Source organism: Engraulis encrasicolus, chromosome 13 (genome assembly GCF_034702125.1).
Source record: "Engraulis encrasicolus isolate BLACKSEA-1 chromosome 13, IST_EnEncr_1.0, whole genome shotgun sequence".
Classification (NCBI taxonomy): Eukaryota; Metazoa; Chordata; class Actinopteri; order Clupeiformes; family Engraulidae; genus Engraulis; species Engraulis encrasicolus.
Genome location: NC_085869.1, coordinates 41,798,008 through 41,820,507, shown reverse-complemented (window position 1 = coordinate 41,820,507; position 22,500 = coordinate 41,798,008). Strand labels below are relative to the sequence as shown.

Genomic DNA, 22,500 nt, shown 5'->3' with positions numbered 1-22,500 from the left:
CTGCCTGAGAGAAGGGATGATGTTACTTGTTCATAAAGCTCCATTTTTAGGCTGCCTTCAAGAGTTTGGCAGATAGACCGTTTTGATAGTTTTGCTGAAACTTTCCACTTCCTCTCTGACTGTCTACCGCAGATTTCGGCAGAGCCCAGCGCGTAGTGACGATCGAGAAAGGCCCGCTCTACAGGATCAAAGGCTTCCCTGTCTCCATCAAGTGCAGCGTCAGCAACTTCGAGGGTCCCGCCGAGCAGACCTTCCATTTCTCTGCCTACAAGCCCAGCCGACCCAGCCAGGTGCGTATACCAAAAACCTAGCTGAGTAGTAAACCAGGTTAAGTTAACCTTGAGGTGAAGGTAAATCATCTAATAGAAGGGGCCGGGAGTAAGTATTTTATTCACTTACTGACACACGTGGACAATATTATATTGTATGTATTAGCAGATTTCCCACTTCCTAATCACTTAACCTTTACCTGTATGCCTACTTGGCACCTGAATTTCCACATGTGGATCAATAAACTAACTCTTCTTTATTCAACTCTACTAACTCTATTCTACTTCTCAGGAGATTGAGATCGTCAGTACTATCGGGGACTCGTATGGCTACGCCGTGTACCAGGGCCGAGTCAGGAGCAGAGAAATCTGGATCGAGAGGCTGACGGGGTCGTCTGTGATATTTCACATCAACAAAACACTCATCGAGGACACCGCTGAGATAGAGTGCCACACGCCAAACACTGACTCTCGGTACTATGGAACCTATACTGCCAAAACATCGCTGCATGGTGGGTTTATTTATTTAGTGCATTTAAAGGAAGGAGATGCATGCTGGCTTTACTTGTTTGTGTAGGCTATTTATTTAGGACTATGTATGTATGTATGTTTGTATGTATGTATGTATGTATGTATGTATGTATGTATGTATGTATGTATGTATGTATGTATGTATGTATGTATGTATGTATGTATGTATGTATGTATGTATGTATGTATGTATGTATGTATGTATGTATGTATGTAAGCATGTATACTGTAAAGTATGCATGCATGCATGTATGTGTGCATGTAGGTATATTAAAGAGTTATGTTTGGTTTTTTAAGACCTACCTAAATATTAGCCAAAACAAGAAAACATTGGCTTACTGAAGGAATATTTGTATAGTCATGTATAGTCATGTATTTTCAAATGAGGGATTCAGCACCCAGTTAAAAACTGAGGAACATGTGATTGGCAATGGTGTGAGCATGTCTTTCCTATAATTCTCATGTCTCCATGGTCTTCCATTACCATTTTTGTGTATCTCTAAGCAGTGGTATAATTGATTCTTCTCTTTCTCTCTATCTTTCTCTCTCTTTCTCTCTCTCTCTCTCTCTCTCTCTCTCTCTCTCTCTCTCTCTCTCTCTCTCTCTCTCTCTCTCTTTCTCTCTCTCTCTCCTCCCTATGCAGTGGTGGAGGACACCCTGTCAGCCACTTACTCCGGTCCCTCCTCCCTGGACCTCTTTGAGGGCGACACCCTTCAGCTCGAGTGCCTGGCCTCCAGCCAAACCTTCCAGCACACTCACCTGTCAGTCACATATCTCCTCCAAAGCAGCAGTGGCGGCGAGCCTCGTCCCATCATCAGCCTGGACCGGGACCTGACCGTACGGCCGGGGGAAGGCTATGACGCCCGGTACCAGTCCAGGCAGGTGGCCATCGAGAAGGTGGAGGAGACCCAGTACCGGCTGAGGATGACCCAGGTGCAGCAGGCAGACCAGGGCAAGATATTCTGCCGAGTCCAGGAGTGGATCCAGGACCCTGACCGCTCGTGGTTCAATGTTGCCAGCAAGGATGCGCAAGGCGTAGATGTGACTATCAAGACCGTTGGTGAGAATACAAGTTTCAATTCAAGCCTTTTGTCAACCCATTTCTCTTTTTCTTAAAGCTACCCGCCGAATGACAAAATGTACATATCTAGATGATTTAATGGTTTTTACTTTTGATACTGCTTGGTCAAAAACAACGTTTCGGCCTGTGCTGCCTTTCTTAAGTCTTTGTGAATAAACCTGGCAAGAGTGTGCAGTCTATTTCATCTTGATGCAAGAGAGCATGTGACCTGCACCTTGCAAAGGAGCCCTGGATTGGTTGGCTTTTATCTTTCAAAATAGTTACTACAGAACACTCTTTTGGCATTCTCTAACATCAATCAAAATAGATGTTGTGTTTTTTCCACACTTGTATGTGGTTTTCATTGCACTTCATGCCAATGTTACCTGAACAAAATACAATACCATCTTTCCTACCATCCTTTCTTCTAGAGGTTTTTAGTTAACAAGATAGGCAGCCTTCACTCAATGACCAAAGTTACATACTCTATGAAAGATGATTGAATAGTTTTCACATTCTATGCGCTTATTCTTGTGTTCACAAAGGCTCTATGGGACAGTAAACTCTTCTTCCTCTAACCTCTTGTGTTTTGTCACACATGGTTTTCATTGCCGTTTTGATATCATGTCAATGCATAAACAAATTACATAATCGTCATAATGGCTTCCTTTCTTGTAGCAATAGTTAGTTTACCAGACAGGTAAATCTACATACCAAATCTACATACTCTATCAAAATGATTGAATGGTTTTCACTTTTGAATATTTTTTTTACTCTCACAAAACCGGTCAGTTCACAAAGCATGTTTGATACTAAAATTTTCTTCCTCTAACCTCTAACAGAATACGTATTGTGTTACTTTCCACATTGGTGTGTGGTTTTCACCTTGGATGTTGTGGACTCCTGCAAAACCGGTTGGCTATTTATGGGGTTTCGGCACTTGTGGCACTACTGATACATGTATATTTACATCTATATCTGATTAGCTTTCTTATATAGTGAAATTGTTGTTGTGTTGTTGATGGTCCAAAAGTACAATTTTTGCTTTCAATCAGTGACATAAAGTTCTTTAATGTTGGACCTCTTCCTGTCTCACAGAAGTGTCAGAGGCTTCGTTTGAAATGTGTGATCTACCTATGAGAAAGTAAACTCCTTTTCCGCTAATCTAGTGTTTCTCAACAGGGGCTCTACAGTCCCCTAGTGTGAGCTCTCGGTGGGGCGTTGAGAACGAGACAGCTGAGAGGGGGGTGCTCAGTTGCAAAAATGGGAAGGTCATGATGAGTTCAAGGGGGCGTTGGTTCAAAATAGGTTGAGAACCTCTACTCTAACCCCTACCACAATGTCCTTCCTTGCACAGGTGTCCAAGGAACACTGTTTCACGATCTACCTATGAGACAGTAAACTCTGCTTCCTCTAACCCCTACCAACACATCCTGTCTTGCAAATGTCTCCAAGGACTTGTCTGCACTCTGTGATCCACCTTTAACCCCTTGAACTCCTATCACTACTTACTTTCTTTCAGAGGTGTACGAGGACTCGTTCGTACTCTGCGATCTACGTACTTATGACAAATTAAACTGTTCCTCCTCTAACCCCTTTGCCTGAGGAAGATCCCTCTGTTGGATCGAAACGTTGCCGTATGTTAAAATGAAATAAATTATTTTTGGAGTTAATACACAGTGTGCAGACCGCTTCATCACACTACCTACTACCTTTTGTCTGGCACCTGGACAACTACTTGAGGATGTGCGCACCCTACCTCTAAACACCTCCAAGGACTTGTCTGCACTCTGTGATCTACCTGTAACCCCTTGAACTCCTATCACTACCTACTTTCTTTCAGAGGTGTACGAGGACTCGTTCGTACTCTGCGATCTACGCACTTATGACACATTAAACTGTTCCTTCTCTAACCCCTACCATAACTTCCGGTCTTTCAGAGGTAGCTGAGGACTCGTTCGCGGCTCGCATAAAGGTCACCAAGGCCGACCTCCAGGAGGGTGAGGAGATGGAGGTGCGCTGCAGCGTGGAGGCACAGAACCTTCCAGAACTCTTCTTCACGGTGGCCTGGTTCAAAGGCGACCAGGAGGTGGCGCGAGTGGGGCCGCTCGGAATGCTAACGGTGTTACCCGGGTACTCTGCGAGGTCAGAAGAGGGAGAGTTGCGGGCGGCGAAGACCACGGACAAGGACTACGTATTGACCCTGCGTCCGGCCAGGACAGAGGATCAGGGGGAGTACCAGTGCCGCGTATGGCAGGAGAAAAGGGGTGAGAAAGGAGGCTTCACCCAGGGACAGCTCCAGCGCTCCCAGCCCCAACAGGTCACCATCACGGCTAAAGGTGAGACCAGGTCTGTGTGGGTGTGTTTGCGTTAGAGCGCTGGTCTTCAGATCAGAGGGTTACCGGTTCAAATCCCACCCCTACCAGCACCCTCATCCATGGCTGAAGTGCCCTTGAGCAAGGCACCTAACCCCACATTGCTCCAGGGTCTATAACCAATATCTATACCTGTAGGCTAAGTGTAATGTAATTGTGTTTCTTGATTTTAATGGACATGACAGAATTACCATTTATGTGTTTTAAATTGTGTTTTGGGTTGAACATGATGCAAAACCTATAGATCATGGCATTTAATTACTGTTTTATTTAGCTTTTAAAATACTTTCAAACAAATCTTTTTTTTTAGAAAGTGGTCTTGTGGTGTCCATGGAGCCGAATCTAAGCACGACAGAAGGGTCCCCTCTGTCCCTCTCATGTTCCGTCTCTGGGGTGCACGGGGAACTGTCTGTCACCTGGGAGTACAAGAAAGACACCCAGGGCAGCACCTTCAGTGATGTCATCAGCCTGAGCCAGGACGGTGTGACAGAGGTGGGACAGCTCTTTCAACAACGGGCGGTGAGGACGTTCCGATTGGCCAATGGTACCGTCGTCCTGGAGATGGGTGATGCTGAGGTGGGCGACGGCGGGGGGTACAAATGCACGGTGTCGGAGTGGGGCAGAGACAACAGTGGAGGGTTGCAGAGGAAAGCCAGCCAATCACAGCATTGCTCCGTTGCGGTCACGTCACTCGGTATGGCTTTTATGCATTTACGTAGAAACTGACAGTAATATGGACACATATATGGTACCTATTTTCAGGTGATAAAGTATATTGGACGTAAGTGTAGGAGCATATAACTGAATAACAAAACAGTGGGTGCAGATTCAAAAAGATACGAATCAGATGAACAGCTACTGTAGCCTACGTGATAGTCAACCTAGTCACACTCTTGCTATCATTTTGCACATTTTGCACAGCTACTCTCCTGAAGGTGCGAATGAGAAGCCGCACAGTTGCTGTGAAGGTGAACGATCCGATCGACATCCGGTGCTCCGTGCGGAGCCCCAGGTCCGTGCCCCTTTCCGTGCAGTGGTTCTTCAAGCAAACCGGTTCCAAGAGCGAGGAGGCCATCGTCTCGGTTCTCCACACGGGGAACGTGGTATGGGAGCAGGATCGGGACGAGTACCAACTGAGCACAGAGTTGGGAGAAGAAGACTCTGTGTACAATTTGGAGGTGAACAAGGCAAGCCTCCGCAACGGTGGTGTCTACCAATGTCGTGTGGTAGCATACCTGAAGAACATCCAGAGAGCCAGCCAGTCATCCAACTGGCTTGGTGTGCAAGTCAACAAGAAAGGTACACTGTAGAATCCTTGAGATTAATATACAGCGTGAGCTCACATATTGTATGCCATTTGATTTATTTCACCTCTGCCATAGTGAGAAGTTGGTCAGTGTTAGTCATGAAAAGCTTGCTTGAATTATCATCATGGCTGTCTCTAAATAGACTGTTTGACAGACATTTTGCGGTTGCACTGCAGATTGCTGTAGGCTACTTCAGTGTTTCAAGCCATGACATATAATGAAATTTAATCTCCTTCTCTCTACACCACAGAAAGTACGCTGTCAGTCACTGCTGTTCCTGCCTCCCCCCTGACGACCATCATCAACTCCGACATACAGCTGTCCTGCAAGGTTGCCAGCGCGATCTCCAACGCCTCCCGCTTCGCGGTCTCCTGGGATGTGGGCGGCCGCACTGTTGCTAGCGGCGACCGCAATGGTGTCGTGTCACTTCCAGATAACGGCAAACGGACGAGTGTCACCACCCTGTCAGGTGACATTACATCTGATTTCATTTACACCTAGCTGCTGCTTTCAGTTCATCCAAGCCAGTGGTGTAGTCTATGTAGAACACAGGTATACGCAGTATACCCACTTCTAAATTTCTGGGATTTCAGTATACCCACTTAAAAATTGATTGATCCATTATTTAGAATAGCGCAAATATATACAGTACACCCACCTCAAAAAATGCTCAAATATACAGTATACCCACTTCAAAAAAAGTAGACTACACCATTGATCCAAGTGACTTACACTGTACAGTTTTAGGCACAGGGTGTTGGTTACAGTCCCTGGATTAATGTTAGCTACCTTGCTCTTGCTAAAGGCAATGTCACCCCTGATATACCCCTGCAACCTTTTGATTCCAAGACCAACTCCCTAACGGTTCTCAACTGGATCAGTCTTGGGCCCCACCAGTTTCTACTCTCATTCGGTCGCGACCCAATTTTTTTAGCGTTCAAGTCAATTCAATGCAATTCTCAAAATGTAACCAAGACTCGAATGACTGGTTGCACGCTATCTCGCATAAACATTCAGATTGTATCTATGACAACAGATGACACGGAGTTCACTAGCCTATCAAAATAAAAGTAAATTGTTGCAGGAAAAGTTGGATTTTTTTTTTTTTTTAGAATTACGTTTTTGTTTTTTTACACCAAGGCTCCGCGACCCACCCATGACCCCTCCACGACCCAGGTGGAATGTTCCAGCTGATGCTACGCCAGGTGGACGGCAGTGACAGTGGACGGTACCTGTGCATGGTGGAGGAGTGGCTTCAGGACACTGCCGGAGAGTGGTACTCCCTCCCACCCCAGAGCGCCTCCAGACAGGTGGTCGTCAATGAAAAACGTAAGTAGGGCCTACTAGGCACAGCAGCATCTGATACATTGAAATGTATTTTAGTACTCTACATTATGCATTGTACATTTCATTTCCATATATATTACTATATCTTGCAATGATTTTTAGGTATCTTAAATATTGTGCATATTTAAGTTCTCCATTTTGTTTTATTTATTATTGTTCAATCTTATTTGTTTTTATAATGTTTTGTGGAAGTGTGAGTATTTGTGTGTGAGAGAGGTGTGCGACTACTGCAAAACAATTGCCCACACTGGGACAAATTAAAGCTTCTCACTACTATCTACTACCTGTGGAGGGACATCATGTGGGAACTAGAATGATGACCATGAGCAGTACACCTTTTCTAGTTTTACAGAAAGCTAATGTCCTTAGTTTACACTGTTTAACATAAAGGAATTTAATTAAAAGAATAAATATCTAAATATCTTATTTATCAGAACACTGTATTATTATTGTACATTGTTAATTAAAATTGACTTATAATATATTGTATACATTAAAATGGTTAATGTGATGAACTGGGGTGCAAATAATGTTGTATACATTAGTTTATCACATTCTGTACAAGTACATTTACACTTGTATGCACAGCTGTAATACGGGTGCACTTGGATACATGACAGGGTCCATTTGGGAAGATCGGAAAGGTTTTCAGTGTAGAGCAGTTAAACTGTGGATCGGTAGGGGTTCTCCCTTCCACCCAAAAGTGCATCAATATTTTAAATTATCAAAAGAATAAAGTGTTAGACTTAGTAAGGTTTTCATTTGTTCACTTTGAATACATGCTTTTAAATTTGATCTCTTGAGACCTTTCCCAGAGTTACCATGACAACTGCAGAACTGGTTATCACATTCAGCCATTATAGACTGTGTAGTGTGCACATAGAGACATAATGCCATAATGTCAATTTCTTAAAGGCAATAGAAAGGCTTGGCATAAAAAGGCTTTGGTCATTTTGGAACAAACTCATTGCTTTGGACAAACAGCCCCATGAAAATAAATAAAATAGCATCATGTTAAGACCAGTTATTGCCAAAACACAACACTATGTCCTTTGTAGTATTCAGATAGTCCCTCTTTAACCCTTGTAAGGTGTTCTTGTTTTGGTTAGAAGGTGTTCGGGTTAATTTGACCCGGGCATATAGAAAAATAATGAAAAAAAAAGGGGGGGGGGGGGGGGGGCGGGGGGGGGGGGGGGGGGGGGGGGGGGGGGGGGGGATCATAGCTCATGTTCCCCTCACCCTGCATGTGAATTTCTGTTTATTTATGTTTTTCGAGAGTGGGAGATACAGACAGAGAAAGATGAGGTGAAGAAAGTGAGTAAACTCAATTCAAGCTCCGGATTGAACCACTATTGCTCTTATTGCACAAGGTTGAAACATTGATGCACAACTGAAGGACCGAACAATATCTGCACTCCTTTTCCCACATAATTCCTTTCAGTTCATCCTTGTCTACTCAACATGTGATCACTGTTGTATCAGAGAGTTTAGAAAATATTGATGTATAAGCCCCCCAAAATGACCTGGGAATACCTCATGTCTAATAGAAATGTGCAGGGGGGGTTAGCAAGGGGAGCCACTTTTTCAGATGTATGTTATCTGTTGGTGTTGGAGTCTTGTTTGCATCATTTGAAAGTTTCAGCCCAAAATGTCTGTGCATCTTGGAGGGAAGAGTGGTGAGACTGTGCATATTCACGGTGTTGCACTATGCCACTTCTGCTTTTCACCAATGGTGGAAAAATGAATTACGTCAGTGGTATTGAGACAACATATTCTCATCTCGTAATTCTATGCCTTTTTGTAAAATGGTGTACAGTATGTATGTATATATGTACAGTATGTACTATGTATGGATGGATGAATGGATGTATCGTCATTTTCTTAGGTCTGCCCTTCAAGACCTTCAAGGGTTGAGGCATGGTGCAGTTCGATGTCCAATTGCAAACAAAACAACACTCACGGGAGTGACGTAGGCCCTATTTGTTGATGAAGACTTAATTCGGTAACACTTGTTTAGAATAACTACCCAAAAAAACTTTATAAACACTTTATTCACATTTTATTAACATTTAATAATAATTAACATTTAAAAAACTGCACATTGGAGTGGGAATTAACTTTTGGTTTCATGCCCTCTGATCTTTGGAGGAGAAACTTCCAGGACAGACGAGACTGTGCTGTGTCTGCTGTGTTAACATAATATTCCCATTTATAAACATTTGTAAACATTTTGTTGATAATTAGTTCATTATTTATTAAGCGTTTATTAAGATGTGTACAGGTAGTTATTCTAAAGTGTCACCCATTCACTCAACTTCGTTCAGGAAGAACAGGATACAGATGTACAGCAAACTATTATATAAGTCTAAAACCGAAGACTAAGTCCCAAGTTCTAACTAGAACCTGGGTCCTAACCACAGCCTAAGTCAAAGAGAACTCACTGCAAACAGCCAGGCAGCAAAGCGTTGAAATGACCAGCCTGAAGCGTTGTCACTAGGAGTGTCTTGCAGCCAACCAGATTCTTTTAACACATTGAATACCGGCGTTGCTCACGGAATTATGTCGTAGAATACCAGCGTTCTAAGCCCTTTTTTACGTTTTTTTGTAGACTCACAGCTTATTATGTGATAGGGCCACTGAAATATGTTATGACTCGTTTGAAAGTGGAGACGCTGCCCTCTTAGTAGGTGAAAACTGTGTGTCTCTACGAGCTTTTATTGCCGAGTAAACCCACGCTAAACCGAAGTGGGTATCCATGGAATTCAGCTACAATCGGAGATATTGAGGTTTTTGTGAAGGGTGCGCTTCTTCAGAATGTGACGAGTTTGAAAGGGGATGAGTTGGTTTTAATCACAATTTGGTGCAAGGTTAGCTCTGACACACATCTTCCTGCACGTCAAGACACACCTCCTGCTCTAAACCACTACGACACCGGCAATCAATGCCCTTCGAAATCCACGTTTTTCACACAGACTGAACACAAGCTCTTTGCACACATGCAGAAGGTCGGACATTTGCTAAAATAGTTCCCGATGACTCCCGAAATAATAGCCCAACATTGACAACAAATCCCAAAGATATGATGCTTAGATGTAGCCCATCCGATCCATATGTAGCCATCTATGCTAGCTTCTGGCTTTTCACATACAGGAAGACAGTTCAACATAGGGGTGAATAATCAAATAAACTTATCTGGTTGGCGATCAAACTTCTAAATCGGAGCGCATTACTCCAATTACAATTCGGGTGCCATTTTGATCCAAGGAGCTGGTAAAGGTCTAGGTAGCAAGCCCAGAAAGTTCAAGATACTCCTGGCACGATATACAATGGTCTCTGTGTTTACCTATTGCGTGAAGTCAGACACAATACACGCTACCGATCGTAGGCTACTAGGGAAACAACATAGCACGATTCACGAATACGGCAGCACACCTCCTGCTCTGTCACACTACGACACCAGCAATCGATGCCCTTTGAAATCCCCGTTTTTCACGTGGACTGATCACAAACTCTTTGCACACATGCAGAGGGTGAGACATTTGCTAAAATAGCTCCCGATGACTCCCGAAATAATAGCCCAACATTGACAACAAATCCAAATGATATGATGCTTAGATGTAGCCTAGCCCATCCGATCCGAATCATATGCGGTGGCAGATGGACACTCCCAACTGAGATCGCTCCCGGACGTGTAGTCCCAGGTGTTTCTATCACTCCCGGACGTGTAGTCCCACCCGGATCGATAGTCTGGCTAGTGGGAGCGAGCCGACAGGGGAGCGTCCTGCGTTGGGAGCGACAATCAGGGAATCATGATATGTAGCCATGCTAGCTTCTGGCTTCTCACATACAGGAAGACACAGAAACTTATCTTTTTGGCGATCAAACGTCCAAATCGGAGCGAGCGCATTACTGCAATCACATATCGGGTGCCATTTGGATCCAAGGATCTGGTAAAGGTCTAGCAAGTCCAGAAAGTTCAAGATACTCCAGGCACTATACAATGGTGTTTACCTATTGCGTGAAGTCAGAGACAACACATGCTACAGTGACCGTACTAGGGAAATCAATGCAGGCAGCGCGATAGGCGACATGGGTTGGCATCCAGACATCTTGGTAAGTTAAATTAAAATATCCAAATCATAACACTTAAACATCATAACAATCAAACAACTTTGGACTGCAAATGTTGTCATTTATGTCCATCACAGAGCTACCAAAATCACATATATTGTCCATTGAAGGGTGTAGATTCAAAATATGATATTTAAATGCAAAAACGCATTTTTGCGTTTTGGTATACAACGCATGGGCGTGAAAAACGCATTATTACGTCGTCGGTACTCAATGTGTTAATGACATCAACTGTCCCTCCCAATGCATTAATATTGGTGATTTAATCTTGACATGTGGCTTTTTAAGAGCTATCATTTGTCTCTCTTCTCAAATCCGGGTATGAAAGTGTGTTGGACATTTTTGGTTCTGGTTTGTGACCTCAAGTTCTGGTTCTCATCATACCGTGGGCTACAGCATGTACAGTACTTGTCAACATTTTATACAATTGTCCCTTCCTAACTTCTTAAACATTTACCTTTTTGGAAGGAAGAAAGGAGTCGCACACAAGACCTGAATGCAAAATCAAAACTGCATAAAAGACAGCCGAAAAAAGAATTGGGCACACTTATGATGGACTAGACCTGAAACGTTGGTAAAGCTTTACTTTACGGTACAGTAAATACTGTGTACTTTCTGTGTAACAACAGGGTAACAGAAAGACATTACATGGTATCTGATGGGTAAAAGGGGATAATTACAAAATAAATACCATGTTATACACATATCTCAAGAATTACTATGAAACTACTGGGTATTTTCTAACCATCTAATCGTCAAACTTCTCTCTGTTACCCTGCTGTTACCCCATTAATGGTATTTACTTTGTAATTACCCCCTTTTTACCCTATAGGTACCATGTAACTTCTCTCTGTTACCCTGTTGTTACCCAGAAAGTGCACAGTAATTACATAGGGTAACTGTACCGTAAAGTAAAGCGTTACCGAAACGTTTGTCCCTTGTCTGTCACTTTCATTCATGTTTTTCAGTGTTGTTTAATACAGTTTTGATTTTGCATTCAGCTCTTGTGTGCGACTCCTTTCTTCCTTTTCGACATACTGTTTTTTGAATTCTGCACCGAGCGAAACGCTCAGAAAAAGACATTGGCGCGGACGCCACCCCCATCATTCCTTTTTTGGGTCTATCAATTCTGTTTATTTACGCCTAAGATAACATTCCCACCGTTCACGAAACACCAACCATCCATCCTAGTGGACAGTAGGAGAAACACATAGCCCACCCACACAGTGGACAGGATGGGCAGGGAAGCCAGCAAGGGGGACAAATGGGTCAGCTGTCCTGGGCCCAGGGAGAGAGGGGTCCCCATAATTGGGTCCTCATTACATTGAATGTATTGGATGGGGGGCCCTGGGCACTGGGCCCTGGGCCCAGCCAAAGTTGTCAGTGGCCCTGAGGTCGGAAACCACTTCAGTAGGGACTTCACGGCACCCATCCATTCAAGTGGACACGTTGGGAAACACAGAGGTCTTTAGTAGGAACATTTTTGGGGGGCCTCAGCAGATGAATATATACACTACATCCCTCAATTGTGTACCTAAGTTTTGTGCATCTGTACATGTGTGTGTGTAAGATTAGACCAAGGAAATAGGTGCATGGCTTGATATATACATATACAGCCTTGTCATCTGTATGTGTGTATCTTACTTCAGCCATCAGCGAATGTGTTTCCCTATCTGAGCCATCTGCTTGTGTGTGAGTGTTTCCCTCTCTCTTTCTCCCTCTCTCTCTCTCTCTCTCTCTCTCTCTGTCTCTCTCTCTCTCTCCCTCTCTCTCTCTCTCTCTCTCTCTCTCTCTCTCTCTCTCTCTCTCTCTCTCCCTCCCTTTCTACAGAATTCTGCAACAGCAATATTTTGTTGAGTAGTATTTTGTCTATTAACGTGATAAGTAAGTAGTAGTTAGCATGTACAAACTACTCTTTCACTCACAGTGTCAGACCATGTGTGTGTGTGTGTGTGTGTGTGTGTGTGTGTGTCTGTGTGTCTGTGTGTGTGTCTGTGTCTGTGTCTGTACTATGTAGGGTGTATGTTTATTTGGCCCAGTATAGGCAATTTTTGTGCAGTAGTAGTACACGTCTCTCACAGACACTCACACTTCACACACACAAAAAAAACATTAGAAACACATAAAAGGTATGTATGTAGGTTCTATGTATTTATTTATGTTTTATTTATTGTTTATCTATTTATTATCCTATGTGTCACTTCAGCCAGTGATTTCCGTATGGACCAAACCCTCATTGAGACGAATGCGGGCGAAGGTGAACAGATCGAGATCGCCTGCAAGATACTGTCCGGAAGGGACGACCCGTCCTCCCACTTTGCCCTCACCTGGCTGTTCCAGCACGTCAGCCCCGAGTCCGGCTCTGCGTCAGGCACCACCAACACTCTCCTGACCTACACCCAGAAGGGGGGCCTGACCTATGGGGACAGCCTTGGAGGTATTAAGACAAGATTTAAGACAACTATAATGTGCCCAAAGGTGACAATGGTTTTAGGTCAGCAAGTAGAGGTCATATGCTACATTACATATAGAAAGAAAGATTTAAAAAGACACATTACTAACATTGGATTTCAAGTTTGGATTGGATTGCGAGTTTGAATTTACATCACATAAGAGAGACATTCCTCACATGACTCACAAACTGACACCTACAACACAGTAGGCTATAGAAAGGTGCAGGATGCTTATATCTTACTGTTCATTTAATGCAAATTGTGCAAAGTAACACCCACCCCCCAATTCCCCCAAAATAGTATTGTTTTAGCTAATAAGCACAACTGATCTACTTCACTTTGAATTCCTTATAGTCCATCTTGTTTTTTAAAAGTGTTATTGAAGTTGGAACAAATGAAAGTTTAAAACGCTTGGAATTATGAGCCAACGCTCTATACCAGTGATTCTCAACCTTGTTTAAAATTAACACCCCGTGGACCTCATCATAAGCCTCCCAATGCCCCCTTGACCTCATCATAAGCCTTCCAACAACGTCCCCCTTAATATTAAAAATTAAAATGGACTAATGCCCCCCAATGGCAACTAAGCACAACCCCCTCTCAGTTGTATCCTTCTCAACGCCCCCCCTAAGGCTCCCCAATGTCCCCTGGGGGGGCTGTAGAGCACCCCATTGACAAACCCTACTCTATACTTTCTGCAGGCCTGCAAGAGAGGCTCCGGTTCTCCAGGCCCGATCCGGGAACGTTCCTACTGACGGTGGACAAGACGGAGCTGGGTGACAATGGGAAGTACTGGTGCGAAGTGGAGCAGTACCAGCACTGCAATGACAAGTGGGAGAAGAAAGGATCTCAACGCTCGGGACAGACAGAAGTCAGAGTGAAACCCATAGGTAAAACATTTCTTCAATACTCTTAAAGTACAGTACATCTAAATAACTTGAGAGAGACCAAAGTCAGACCATTGGTAAAACATTTCTTCCATACTTGTTTAAAAAAAACCCTGGGTAAATCACAACACACTGGCCGATTTTGAACATTCAGTAAATTAGGGTCAACAAGTGTCTGGTAGTTCACCTCTTTTTCCGATTAGGCCTACATCATCAGAACCTGGACATGGGCTATGCATAGGGGCTATGTATTGAGTACTCCGAAAATTATTCTTATCAGAGGAGCTAGAAATTGTGGAATAAACTGTATCATACTGTAGTTTCCTGTGTGGACTTAACATATCATAATCATAATATACCATTTCAAGGTTTCTCAAACTGGCAAAACATTTTTTTTTTACGTTAAATGCATATTGTAAAATGTTGCCACTGTAAACATTCAAAACAAAATGACAACGAATTCGGAAACATGAACACATTGTTCATTTACCAAGTGCTTTATACTGTATATGTGTATGTTTGTGATGCTGTACAGAGGCCAAACTCCGCCTGCAGAAGACCGACAGGACCATAGAGTTGACCGACCAGCAGAATGGCTTCAAGGTCGAGTGCCTGGTCCAGTCCCGTTCCAGCGACCGGTCGCTCTTCGACGTAGTCTGGTCCAGAACACAGGGCACGGGGGACCAGGAGAGGACCCAGGTACTTGTAATACTGTAGTAGTAACAATAACTTTGTAGAAGTAGTGCATATCACAATTTTACTCATAACCAAATTCTAACAAAACATTCCAGGCAAATAAAATGTGGTGCAGCGCAATAAGCCCCCCACATGCAGTATGGGCTTGCATGCCCATGGGGACCCAGGTTCAAGTCCAGCCTCAACCCTGCCCCATCTGTCACTCTCTTCCTGTCTCAATTGTCCTATCAGCAATAAACACACAAAAAGCCCCAAAAATATATTCAAAAATAAATAAGCTAGAAATGCACTCAGAGAGTTTAAAAAATTAACCTCCAAAATGTAGGCTAATCGCTTGTTCCTTTTGTCATTTCCAACAACTCCACAAAGTTTCATCCAAATCCGTTCATAACTTTTTGAATTATCCTGCTGACAAACAAACTGACAAATAGACAAACCAAAGCGACCGAAAACATAACCTCCTTGGTAGAGGTAATACATAGAATAGGATTAAAATATGCTAATAATATTTGTAATTTTTCTTCAGGTGGTCTTCAAGGCCACCAGGGATGGCACGCTGCAAGCCCTGGACAGAACCAGTGGTCTGATGTTCGATCGACCCACAGCTGAGCACTTCAGCCTGTCTTTCCACTCCACCGGACCCTCAGACGCTGGCCACTACTTCTGTCAGGTAATGGATCGCTATATTCAAAGTGTGTGTGTGTGTGTGTGTGTGTGTGTGTGTGTGTGTGTGTGTGTGTGTGTGTGTGTGTGTGTGTGTGTGTGTGTGTGTGTGTGTGTGTGTGTGTGTGTGTGTGTGTGTGTGTGTGTGTACTGTTCTTATTGCCCTTTTGATGTTTGCTGAAATACAGTTTCAATCCCTTTCTCTAATGGTCGTACACTTCCTTTTCTTTGACTTGACCTTTTGAACCTTTGACCACTTGATGACAATAACTGCCTACTTACACAGTTGATATTAGAAAAAAATAAACTAGTGTTTTCACACAGCCTCAGTGCCCAAGAGAATCATAGCATACTGTATCTGGGACGTAAAAACAGTAGCATTCTGATTCTAGACCTTTAAAACAGCAGCATTCTGATGCTAGAACTTTAAAACAGTAGCATTCTGATTCCTTCACAGGTGACCGAGTGGCTGCAGCTGCCAGGAGGTCGCTGGAGGAAACTAGCAGAGGACAAGTCTGGAGAGCTTACTGTCACCATCCAGACTGAGGGTAAGAACACACCCTGGCATATGTGCCTGCATCTACATCTAAATTTCTACAGTATGTCCAGGTAAAGCCTAAAGGTTGTCAAATCAGTTGTAAATTGCAAGCAAAAGGAAGAACCTTTAGCCCCTTTGACTAAACACATACTATGACATCATCCATTGTCAAGTCAAATTAACTGTAATGTGAATAATCATATAATAATAGCATAGCCAATAGTCAACAAATGCATAGCATTGTTTTTTCATATGTGACTGAGGTTGTAAAGCAATCAATATTTTACTTCCGTTTTCCTTCATTCGCCTAGGTGCAGTCAAAAGTACGTTCAGTATGAGCAAAGTCACACAGAACGTGACTGCCAAAGAGGGCGAGAGATTGGACCTGCAGTGCCGCGTGGAGTCAGAGGGCTCCGACCCGTCCGCCTCATTCTACGCCATCAAATGGTTGTTCCAGCGCCGCGGTTCAAACGCCTACGAGGCCCTCCTCACACAAGACTACGATGGCCGCCTAGCAGGTTCATTCCCCCTAAAATCTCAAGTTAAATGAATAGGGAGTTTCACCTCATTTCTCTTGCCACCAGGAGCCTTCTTTGGGTTCTCTGATTCTTGTGATGTTATGTCATTTCTTATTTATTTTTTCTGATACGGGTGTTTTTTTATGCCATATTTTTTTCTATTTTTGTGCCTTTTTCTGACTTTGTTACTCCATGATATCCAAATTCTGAGCTAGCCATGCAACGTACCTCATCCTTAACTTTTCCCAAATATCCTTCTTAATCAATCAATTTCATTTATTTTGTTTTTGTTGTTTTTACTCTAACCGTTAAAGCTCATTGAGCTGCATGTCTTGTATAAATTGTGCTAGAGTGTATGAATATAAAGTTATCATTATAATTATCATTACAGTGCCTAGCAGCGATGACAGGCTACGGCTCTCACGGCCTGAAAAGAACAAGTTCGGCCTGGTGGTACTGAACACCGTTCCGGAGGATAGCGGGGCATACACCTGCCAGGTGGAGCTTCACCAGTACGACAGTGGACAGTGGAAGAAGTTGGCCTTGGAGGAATCCGGACTCATCAACGTTAATGTGCATGCTCTAGGTAATGTGGCAAAAATGTTTACGTTGGTTTCTGCACCATCAAAAACATTTCTATAGGCATATACAGTACGTTGACTGATGTACGTTTACTATTCTCAGGCCATGAAGACCAAGACATAGTCATCTGATTAGTGATCACGGGGGTTGTTGGAATGACAGTGAACAGTGAACCTCACAGCTTTCGTTTCATCTATGGCATGTTTTTAAAACCACAAATAGTATAAATTTAGTCACATGGTTTTCTTTTGTTCAGACCAAGAAAAAATCATCTGATACAGTCATGTGCATGTGGGAAATGTAAAGAAAAAAAAGTTGCGACTATAAGTCTCCCTATTTTCTTTCTTCAAACAGAGGCAAAGCTGCATGTGAATGAAAAGAACCAACGCCTCAACGTGACCGACCTGAAAGCCGGATTCAAGGTCGACTGCAGCATCACCTCAAGGTCCAGCCAGGACTCACTTTTCGAGGTCACCTGGTTCAGAACCCAGGGCGGCAAGCCGAAGACGGCCATTTTGAAATTCACAAGAAACGGCACCCTGCAGAGCTACAAGGCCAGGACGGGTCTCGTCTTCACTCGGCCCGAGGTCATGTCCTTCACCATGACCGTGCCGGAGGCATCAGATGCGGACAGTGGCAATTACTCCTGCTCGGTAGAAGAACTGGTTAGGAAGACCACCACTGCACGGAAGACGATGGACGTAGAAGGTGGAAAGTGGAAGAAGGTGGCTGAAGCCCAGTCAGGGTTCCTAGACGTGCTGGTGCACACAGCTAACCCGGCTGCGCAGTCAGGGGCCTCTCCAGAACACGTGGCGTGTGCTGTGCTAGCCATCCTGCTACTGATCCTGATTGGGGTGGTGGCCATTATGGGTTGGCGGTTCCACAAGGCTAAAACTGAGCAGAAGAAGGCGAAAGGGTCTCTGTGGGCTGAGAGCAACCCTCTGAAACCCTCTGCTCCTGAGGCCTGAGGGGGTGGGGGTGGGGGGGGAGACGGTGTCAGTGCTATCAGCTGACAAACCAACACTGAGACCCTGATAGAGGTGACACTGCACATTGCGCATCAGCTGACAGACCAGGGGTGTGTTTCTAGGACAGTGTTGTTGCAAACAAAGTTACCACCTTACTTGATTGCAATGCAATTTCCCCTCGCAAGCTTCAATGTTTTTGAGAAGCGGGGCCCAGCACCACAGAGGCAGCCTAACCAGATGCTTCTCTTTTTTTCTTGAAAGGTTAAAGGTTTCAGGCTTTGCTGAAACGAATTTGACTAGACAATGATGTATGAATGGTGAAACTGTGCAATGCTGAGTTAGGCCATGGGTAATAAGGTGTGGACAAATGTGCTATGCTGTCTGTCCAGACAGGCACTTTGAATGCTCAGGGAATCTGCAACTGGAACTGCAGTGTAAACATGTTTTCGAACTGTCCGAACTAAACTTCCTGAGTAAACCTGTTCAGAAATGTAACCATTTTAAGGATTTATTTTTTTTCACAAATATTGGACCATGGCCCACCTTCTTCCAAACAGTTGTTATTGATTGTGTGGTCCGTTTTTCATTTGTTGGCACATTGAAAATGTTGTGGTTGCTCCACAAAATGAAGGATGTTGTAGTTAAACATCTATATGTCAAACTGCCAAAAACAAGACACAAAGGACTCAAAGGTCAGAAGATGTGATTCTGATTTAGAGATTTGACTGTCCTGTCATGAATGTCACGTTATGTACAAAGAGGATATTTTGCACTTAGATTTAGCATTTTGTATTCTATTTTTTAAAAATAACATTGTTAATAATATGTTTTCTATTGTTTCTCATGTCTTTAGCATAAGGAGTTTCTTTTATATTTTTATACGCTAAGATCATATTTGTTGCTGCGTTGTACATGTGTAATATGTGAGTAGCAGTGTTACTGTGCATACCAGCGTCAGCATGCTGGGACATACATAGGAGGAAGTAGAAGTGAAATGGGGAAACGGCCCTGAGAGATTCAGCTGATATTGATCAGTCTGTGCCGTGTCACTACTTCTCCTTTTCTCACTGTTTCTGTCGAGTTACTGATGGACGTTTTCTTTGTAAAGGCCAACATTTCATACCCACCTTTCTTCATCTCTCCCTTCTCTCTCTTTGTTTTTTTCCTTCTTTTTGTCTTCAGCCTTGGTCACATATATGCAGATATTTTCAAAAGCGGATGTTTTTAAAAAAAAAATGTTAAGCACTGCATGAAGATTTTTTTTAGATACACAATTTTGACGGATGCATTTAAAAAAAAATGTGGTTTTAAGAGATTTCTAAAACGTGTTACGTGTAAACAAAATACATGCACTTACAAAAAGATCCACATATGTGTAAAACAGGGTCTAAATCACCATTCTCTAGCCCCCTGGTCGTATCTTTCTCATTTCACTCTTTGTCTTTGTTTCTGCTTCTCAGTGAGTGAGAGATCTCACTATCCATTTATCCTTTCCTTCTCCTCTTCTGTGTTTGCCTTTCCTCCCTCTCTCCATCCCTCTGTATCTCTGTTTCACCACTCAGGGGGTCGTTTCTCGATTCTTGTCGTTGCTAAACGTCTTAAGTCGGTCTTGAGTTGGTCGTAAGTTGCTCTTGAGTTGGTCTTAAGTTGGTCTTCAGTTGGTCTTTAGACGCAAGACCAACTTAAGAGCAACTTAAGACCAACTCAAGACCTTGGTTACAACGTTGGTCTTAAGAATGAACAAAATGGCTAAAGTCGTTAGCAAAGGCACTGTCGAGAAACGACCCCCAGATTCTCATATTCAGCTCCAAGGCCTAGTGTGAAGGATAGGAGGACACAAAAATGGGGCTGATGTGTGTCCTTTGCCTCTTCCAGAGTGGGATCTACTTCAGAGTGAACTTATGTGTTTGTTTGATTATGCTTTAAATTTAATTATAACAGTATTGATGGAACATGACAAGACAACATCTTCTGTCATGTCAAAAAACTCATCTGCCTCGTGTCACACACAGCGAAGGTTTTTCCGTTTGTTTGTAGCTTTGCATGAATGCATCTGTGTGTGAGTATGTGTCTCGTCTAGAGGAGATAGGACAGTCATTAAGTGAGAAAAGATTCCTGTCTGAAAAATCAAATGCTCTTATTGAAAGTAATGACGAGAATAGAAAATATAAAGTGAATGTCTGACAAGGAAGAAAAAGTAGTTTGGTGCCCATGATTACAGTATGACAGCTCTTTGTAAAAGACAAATAGTCCCTTTGACCTTGTTCCAATGACTGCCTTTTTCAATTTTAAATAAATGTATTCAATACTAAAAATAGCACTCTTAATTAATTGAGGTCATCACTTTGTTTTCTCTTCTGTATAAGCCAGACTTTGAATAACACTTGAAAGTCGTGAATGATTACACATCTTGATCTCAAATAGAATGCAACGTCAAATTAATAAAGAGCTCTGATAGAAAGAAAATAGCTTTTTTTGTTCCCCTGATCAAGAATATGTACTGTAATCCCTTTGGAGTAAGAACCAGTTTTTGTGGTTTGGTGTATGCGAGTACCTAAACAGTCACAGCAGAGCCAATGGGGGGGTTTGGGACGGGGGGGCTGTCCCAGGCTCAGGAAGTGAAGGGCCCCTGAATTGGGTACCTGTTATATTGTATGTATTGAGAGCAAGGGCTTTCAGTTGATTTTGTCCTGGGCCCGGCCAAAGCTTTCAGCGGCTCTGCATAGTCATGTCACGGGGGCCTGATTGATGAATTTGCATGTGGCATTTTTTGCAGTTGGCTGGCTCTTATGCAAATAGAGGAAGTCTTCAGGAAGTCTTTGTGGTAATCCTTTAGCCTTTTTCGTACCACTATGCTGCAGTCTCACACGTCACCGTCTACCCTTGTCACGCACCATAGAGGAAACCGAGCAGAGGATAGCAGCTTTTTGCAAGGCGACAGGAGACTGTGGTGTTCTACAGCAAGCTACCACAGCCAGGAAGACCTCAGCCATTTTTTTTTTTACCCAATACCTCATTGCAAATATGGTGGGTAAACAAATGTGCTCTTCAGATTGAAGGCAGCTTCCTCCCAAATATAATAGCCTTTTGAGAGACTTACTTACGTTTAACCCAACACTTCAAAGTCAAATTGCATACTGTTCTATGAAAAAATATATATACACACGTATAATAACATTATATTATCTATGTTATATATATTTGGTTCCTCTGTGAACTTAAATAGAAATTCGCTTTCTTACAAATTCAGTTTATTTGTTTCATTTAATTCAGAACGAGAGTTAAGTCAACACTGTAGAAAGTCATATTGAACACTCTTCCGTAGAGTAGGCCCTATTTGGTCCCTCCACCCCAAATAAGACCCCAAACAAGCGTGATGTGAAAACAAAATAGGCTTTAGATGGAAGACAGCATTCCCCCTGGGTGCCAGCACTGACTGTGATTACTCCAAGAAAGGGAGAGATGGGGGGAAATAGACAAATAAATAATAGAGAGTAAGCCATGAAAGAGGCAATCTTACATCAGTTACAGCTACAGTAAAGCAGAAGCAAAAAAAAATCTTCAAACCGTCAAACTTCACAAACTGTTAAGCCAAACTCGATGGTAAAATATGGCTCTTGGGTTGTGTTTGATGCTGTGATGGTTGGTCCCTAGTGAGGAGACCCTGTTATCATTCCAATACCATGCAAGGCCCCAGAGAACCGCTACACTGGATAGATGTGCTCCAGGACTTCACACAATGCATCCAAGCACTTACACACACATGCACACCCACACACGCACTTGCGTACGCACACGCACACGCACACCCACACACACCTACACCCACATCCACACACACTCTCGCTCTTCTCTCTCTCTCTCTCCTCTCTCTCTCTCTCTCTCTCTCTCTCTCCTCTCTCTCTCTCTCTGTCTGTCTCTCTCCTCTCTCTCTCTCTCTTCACTCTCTCTCTCACACACATGCACGCACGCACGCACGCACGCACGCACACACACACACACACACACACACACACACACACACAGAGGAACAGCTCCTGTAATGCCAAATTAGCCAGAAGTCCAGCTGAGCCTAGTCAGCCACAGTCCAAAGGGGTAGCCCCGCCCCCGACATGAGGGTACACACATCAAGGTGCCTGTTCCCACCTGTCAAAGGGGGGTCAAATCAATGGGAA

At 43.4% G+C, this 22,500-nt stretch overlaps 1 protein-coding gene across 2 annotated transcripts in view; it reads left to right on the top strand.

Moving 5' to 3' along the window:
- The window catches only part of LOC134461171 (immunoglobulin superfamily member 3-like), a 21,872-nt gene extending 1,986 nt beyond the window's left edge, over window positions 1-19,886 (top strand). Inside the window, exons 2-17 of one of the 2 annotated variants that reach the window (XM_063213939.1) lie at window positions 133-290; window positions 562-781; window positions 1,444-1,860; window positions 3,801-4,199; window positions 4,546-4,929; window positions 5,157-5,534; window positions 5,793-6,011; window positions 6,719-6,871; window positions 13,227-13,457; window positions 14,175-14,363; window positions 14,896-15,059; window positions 15,583-15,726; window positions 16,177-16,267; window positions 16,569-16,775; window positions 17,167-17,361; window positions 17,712-19,886. In XM_063213939.1, the coding sequence (XP_063070009.1) occupies window positions 133-290; window positions 562-781; window positions 1,444-1,860; window positions 3,801-4,199; window positions 4,546-4,929; window positions 5,157-5,534; window positions 5,793-6,011; window positions 6,719-6,871; window positions 13,227-13,457; window positions 14,175-14,363; window positions 14,896-15,059; window positions 15,583-15,726; window positions 16,177-16,267; window positions 16,569-16,775; window positions 17,167-17,361; window positions 17,712-18,325 (4,163 nt within the window). In that variant the 3' untranslated portion in view covers window positions 18,326-19,886. The remainder of the gene's footprint in view (window positions 1-132; window positions 291-561; window positions 782-1,443; window positions 1,861-3,800; window positions 4,200-4,545; window positions 4,930-5,156; window positions 5,535-5,792; window positions 6,012-6,718; window positions 6,872-13,226; window positions 13,458-14,174; window positions 14,364-14,895; window positions 15,060-15,582; window positions 15,727-16,176; window positions 16,268-16,568; window positions 16,776-17,166; window positions 17,362-17,711) is intronic. The other variant, XM_063213940.1, reaches the window with a different exon arrangement.
- The last annotated feature ends 2,614 nt before the right edge of the window (window positions 19,887-22,500 follow it).